This window comes from Podarcis melisellensis (genome assembly GCF_964234715.1).
Source record: "Podarcis melisellensis genome assembly, chromosome: 13".
NCBI lineage: Eukaryota > Metazoa > Chordata > Lepidosauria > Squamata > Lacertidae > Podarcis > Podarcis melisellensis.
In genome coordinates this window covers 39,117,223-39,123,623 of record NC_138545.1, presented here as the reverse complement: position 1 = coordinate 39,123,623, position 6,401 = coordinate 39,117,223, and the positions used below count along the sequence as shown (strand labels likewise).

At 43.2% G+C, this 6,401-nt stretch overlaps 1 protein-coding gene across 1 annotated transcript in view; it reads left to right on the top strand.

The window, feature by feature from the left end:
• The window catches only part of LOC309354041 (uncharacterized protein), a 182,937-nt gene that overhangs the window by 91,039 nt on the left and 85,497 nt on the right, over positions 1-6,401 (top strand). Inside the window, 4 exon segments of the mRNA XM_081883736.1 lie at positions 423-610; positions 1,375-1,794; positions 3,097-3,324; positions 5,278-5,357. Coding sequence (XP_081739862.1) covers positions 423-610; positions 1,375-1,794; positions 3,097-3,324; positions 5,278-5,357 — 916 coding nt within the window.

The window sequence follows — 6,401 nt, the reverse complement described above, 5'->3', positions numbered from 1 at the left end:
ACTTTCTTTGCTCTAAATAGTTATAAAAATCAAAACACAGCCATCATCTGAAATTCACATTTCTCCAAATTGTTCAAAACAGTTCTCTAACCAAACAATGTAAACAAAAATGGATATATGTAGGCAAAGTGTGCATAAAAATTCATATATTAGTGTAACTGGAATAGAATTGGAATACAATGCATTATTTCAGTGGGAAATGTTCTGTAGATATGAGTATATTGGGGCACAATTTGCACGAAAATATTGAAGAATCATTAAGAAGCCTATTAAAAAACAACAACATAGGATATCTCCCACTGATACAGCATAAAATTCTTGTTGCAGTATTGTGCCAAAGAACTACCAGCATATTCTGGCCTTGGTATTTGCTGTCAAGGAGATTAATGAGAACCCCAAGATCTTACCTAATATCACCTTAGGATTCCACATCTATGACAGTTACTTCGATGAAAGGATGACCTACTGGGCTGCTCTGAACCTTCCCTCCACACTTAGTCCCAACTACAAGTGCAACATCCAGAAACACCTGGTGGCAGTTATTGGGGGACTGGACTTGGATACCTCCGTCTACCTGGCAAACATCTTGGGCATCTACAAAATTCCACAGGTAAGATACAGTCTTGGGGTTGCCACACTCACTCTCCATGATGTTTTCTATTCAGAAAGGATTTGTTTAATATAGAAATAGTTGTGAGAGACAAAGGAGAGTGATTCTACCTTTCACAAAAAGTGTTCCCAGTGTGCTTTGCACAGTTAAATAGAATGTGTAGCATCAAGCTATCAGGTGACATTAAGCTATCAGCATAATAAAAACATGTCTGCTCTAGGTAGCCATTCCTCACCACCAAGCATCAGACTGTCAGTGTCTATGGATGAAGAGAAGGTAATGGGATGGTGGAAGAGTGCTCCTCTCACCCCACTTCCTTGTCCACACACATCTAAAAACATGTATCCAAATTGCATTCTTCCAACTGACACCCTCTCACCTTTGCTCCATGGCCTACTGGTTGGAGACTGAAGCTGCTCCCTTGCAAAGCTGGAAGCCTGCTGATCAGAAATCAGCTGCCCACACATTCTGGGACTTGATGGGGATTTTGTGTGTTAGTGGCTTGAGAGAGGAAGGGAAGGGAAGGGAAGGGAAGACACCATGAAATCAGGAGCTGAAATGTTGTGGTGAAGCAACATGAAAGAAACAGGGGAGAGAAAAGCAGCAGTAGACAAAAAGCCTAGAGATCACAGTGGATAAAGAAAAGGAGGGCAGAGGAGCTTTGTGGAACCTGCCTTCTTAAGGCAACTGGTTCATTTTGCCCCCTGGGTTCAAATACCCAGTCCTTCTGCATTTATAAATAATGCTCCTTTATTTCCCTTTAGATCACTTATGGCTCCTTTGCCCCAGAGGATGCTGGTCAAAGCCAATCCACTTCCTTCTACAAGATGGTGCCCAATGAAGCCCATCAGTACAGTGGGATTGTTGAGTTACTTTTGCACTTTGGCTGGACATGGGTTGGGTTGCTTGCTAGTGGAGACAGTGGAGAGAGGTTTATTCAGACCCTGAAACCTCTGCTCTCCCAGATAGGCATTTGCTTGGCTTTCTCAGAGACAACCCTGAAAACGACATATATGGCTGAGTATTATGACATGTATCCCCACTGGATTCAAATTTATCAAGTTATTATGGAAAGTAAAGCCAAGGTGGTGGTTTTCTATGGAGAAACAAAGTACATGTTTGCCATGAGAGACATAGTAGCTCTTGGTGAATTGGAAAATGTGACCAAGACGTCTGTAGGCAAGGTGTGGATTCTGACGGCACAGCTGGATTTCAAAGCATTGACCTATCAAATGAACGTGGATATGCAAGTCTTCCAGGGTTCCCTCTCCTTTTCAGTTCATTCAAATGTGGTACAAGGATTCAAATCCTTTCTTGAGGCACAAAATCCTTTTGAGGCAAATGGAAATGGCTTTGTCAAGCAGTTCTGGGCACAGGTATTTCTCTGTTTATTTCCAAACTCCAGCACAGAGGAGCAGGCCAGTGGAACCTGCACCGGAGATGAAAAGCTGGAAGATCTCCCTTCGTCTGGTTTTGAGATGAGCATAACTGGCCACAGCTACAGTCTCTATAATGCTGTCTATGCCATAGCACATGCTCTACATGTCATGTTCTTGTCCAGGACCAAATACAAATCAGCGGTGGAAGGAGAGATGCAGGAGCTCCGGCCTTGGCAGGTAATGCCTCTCATAAGATATAATTTATTTGACATAGGCTGTGATATGCAAAACAATACCCTGAAAAATTGCAAGCTCTCACTACTAGACCACATCCTCCCCTTGTGTGCAGAGAAGCTGCTCATTAAGAACTAGCACAGGGAAGTATCAGGCCATCCTGCTTACAGCTGTTAAGCAGGAGGATCCTATTCTGCTCTGTCCTGCTTTTTTGTGAGCAACTTCCTTTGCGTGCAGAGAATCTGTTAGTGAAGGCGGATCCAATCCTGCACTGTGCTGCTACTTGCAAAGCAGCTTCACTGCACACAAGTTACAGGGGGGATCCCAGCCTAGACTGAGATGAGTAGGAGAGAGCTAGCAGGGAGAGGCAGGTGGAGCTGGAGAAAAATGTAGCTGCGGCTGGGGAAATGGGATGGGGAACAGTAAGGAAGAGGACTTTCAACCATTTTTTTTAGTTTTTGCTGAGCTTGCTAAGCAATATCATTCTTGTTGCACTCTTTGGTGAGAGAACCCCAGAAGAGATTTAACATGGCAACTCATGCAGCAAATAAAGGCATGAAATGTAGGCGTTAAAACCTTCAAATGTACCCCTTTTAGCTGATCCCAAAATATTCCACTTCATTACCACAAAGACAGGTCACATAATTAATAGGGTATACATTGTTGCAAAGCTCTTCAAAGGTCTGATTCATGTGCTTTTCCATACAGCAGTCAGTTGTGCAGGCAGTCAAACATAGCTTGGTTACAATAATGGCTACAGTTCCTAAAATATTGGTATAGAGAACACTGCACAGACAGACTGGAGGCATTGTGAGTGCCAAAAAGGAGAGACAAAGCCATTACCTCACAGTTCCTATTTTTATTTCAATGCAGCTCCATCCCTTTCTTAGGAGTGTCTCCTTCAACAACTCTGCGGGAGAAACAGTATCTTTTGGTGAGAACAGGGAAGTAGAAGCTGGCTTTGATATTACCAACATGGTCACTTTCCCAAATAACTCCTTCGTGAGGGTCAAGGTTGGAAGGGTGGATGTGGAGGCTACACCTGACCAGCCATTCACCCTTGAGGACAACAGAATGGTTTGGCACAGAAGCTTTCACCAGGTGAGGCATAGTTCCTACATCTATGAGAGATAGGAAAAGATAATGTTATTTTACTTACAGATCATCAGTCCAGCACATACCTGCCTTTCTAGCCAGATTCTAAACATTTTTTCTCTGCACTGTGTAAGAATAATAGAATCTTAGAGTTGGAAGTCATGTGGTCCGTGATGCAGGAATCACAAAATAAGATGATCTTGCTGGCTCAGATCAATGCCCAACTAGTGTAGAATATTGCCATTGGCCAATCTTGTCCAGCATCTGGATATGGCATGTGGCTTTTGTCTTGGGGCTCTTTTTATCCCAGTGTATTTCATGAGTCTCTTGGGAAGAAGAAGAGGCACCAGCCGAAAACCTCTAATGAATTTCTTAGACATAATGTGTGTGTGTGTGTGTGTGTGTGTGTGTGTGTGAATCACACCCAAGCTACCACACCTTTCAATTATACTAGGGTTGACCTATTTCAGGACCCCCTGAATCTCTCTCGACAAACATGCCAAAATCCCACGATTTTTGTTTTACTTGCCAAAGATCCAGGACAAACCTCCACCTTCCAGAACTTTCCCCAGGATGCCGCTTCCGCCTTTGAAATCCCGGACATATGGCAGCCCTAATTTTATTGAGACACCTAAAACAAACCACAGGACGTGGGTGGCACTGTGGGTTAAACCACAGGGCCTAGGACTTGCCGATCAGAAGGTCGGCGGTTCGAATCCCCGTGACGGGGTGAGCTCCCATTGCTCGGTCCCTGCTCCTGCCAACCTAGCAGTTCGAAAGCACATCAAACTGCAAATAGAAAATAGGTACCGCTTCGGCGGGAAGGTAAACGCTGTTTCCGTGCACTGCTCTGGTTCGCCAGAAGCGGCTTAGTCATGCTGGCCACATGACCTGGAAGCTGTATGCCGGCTCGCTTGGCCAATAAAGTGAGATAAGCGCCACAACCCGAGAGTCGGTCACGACTGGACCTAATGGTCAGGGGTCCCTTTACCTTTAAGACAAACCACACATTCCATTATTCATGTTCCTTTTTAAAAAACAAGAAGTGTGCTTATGCTAGCCACTTGTATCCTAAGGAAAAAGGAACTGTAGGCATGGGTGGAGGAGAATTTCATATTGTCTACAATTTTATACCTCTCAGACTAGTACACATATTGGAACAGGTTTCAAATTTCTGTGGATCTTGTGGTATAGTCTCACTTCAAAAAAGTACCAATATTGTTTGAACAATACATCTGGTAGGATTAAATACACTTGAAAATGCATCTGTTAAGATAAAATGCATGGCTGTGAAGGGGGCTTCTAAGAACATTTGGCTGAACTTGTTTAGATGACTCCTCATATTTGGGGACTGAGATAAGAACAGAAAATTCCAAATAACAGGGAGGCTTCTCAGTGTGTTCAGCCTGTCAGAGCTTTCTGCTTAGTATGCAGAGATGATTGGTGGAACAGCTATGGGAACAATTTGGGTAGAGCTGGTGAGACCACACTCCACAAGGTCTCCACATTAGTAGATCATTTTTGGCACTACGCTTCTGTCATCTTCACAAAGCATGATTATTATTTTTTACACTTGCTGCGATTGGAAAATTGGAGGTGTAAAAGATATTACTTTATATACGGGGACAAAAGGGGGCAGGGCTGGCAAGATGAACCCCCAATCCCCTTCCCTATTTCAGCTATCATGCATTCTTTCTGAATGCCAGAAAGGGGCTCAAACATGGTCAGTTTCAGCATTATTTTGGTTTATTATTTTTTTAAAAAAACCATGAAGAACCAAATGAGTAGCCTGGCACTGTGTTTCAAATAAGTAGTTTGGTGTCTTCCTACTGCCAGCTGGAAGAAAAAAGAAACCAAAAGTGCTACTTACTTCTCTGTGCTAAACGGTTTATCTGTTTCTTTAAATGAGCAGGTTCCACCTATTTCTGTATGTAACCCAAATTGCCCTCCTGGTTCCAGGAAGGAGAAGAAGGAGGGGGAGCCATTCTGCTGCTATGGTTGTGCTCCATGTCCTCAAGGCAAGATTTCGTCCCAGAAGGGTAAGAGACACAGGATATACGATTTCCAAAAATAAGGCATGTTAGAAGTTGCGGAAAAGGATAAATAAAGAATTGGTAACCTTTGCATTTTTGTACATATTGTTTGATTGGAGAACTGCATCGCAAATGTTTAGAGAAGTACAAATTTTAAGGAAAAATTTACTTTGGTTTACGTCTTGATTCAAGGAGTGCAATTTAGATATTGTTCTCATTCAAGTGGCATAAAAACCAAATTGTCTCCATACCAATTGCTAGATAGCCCCCATAAAGGATTAGGGACCCACTCCTAAAAAGAATAGGTTTGTCACCCATGATGTAATCTTTGTCACAGGTGAAAATACAGCAGGCAATTTTGAATTAAATGCACCAGTGATATCACTTGGTATGAGACACCTATCTTAACAAACAAACATGTCTCTGATTGATTCGCGATCACACACCTGGGCAGGGTGAAATGGGTTCAGCAAAGGGTGTGGAACAGGGCTGGGAATGGAACCTCTGTGGAAATGGTCATGGACTGTGCCTGTTCTGGACAATAAAAATTGTGTTTATGAGAAGTTAGCAAGCCATGACAGGACACCCCACATAACCCAACACAAAGGCTGAGGTGGGATTCTCATGCATCGCTTTCAGTCTGGTTATTCTGGAAATATCTGTGATACCTCTGTGAGTTCCAGACTTGCAGCATTAGCAGTTGCTCTAATCTAAAATCTAAAAAGTATCTAAAATGTAAAATCTGGATGTATTATTTTCTTTCCAGACATGGTTGACTGTGTTGCATGCCCCGAAGATCATTATCCCAACATGGAACAATCACAATGCATTCCAAAGACCATCAGCTTCCTGTCCGTTAAAGAGCCTCTGGGGATGAGCTTAGCATTGATTGCTCTTTATCTCTCTCTCCTCACAGTGGTGGTCCTAGTCATCTTCATTAAACATCGGGACACACCCATTGTCAGAGCAAACAATCGGGACCTCACCTACACTCTCCTCACTTTCCTCCTGCTCTGCTTCCTCTGCCCATTGATCTTCCTCAGCCCTCCA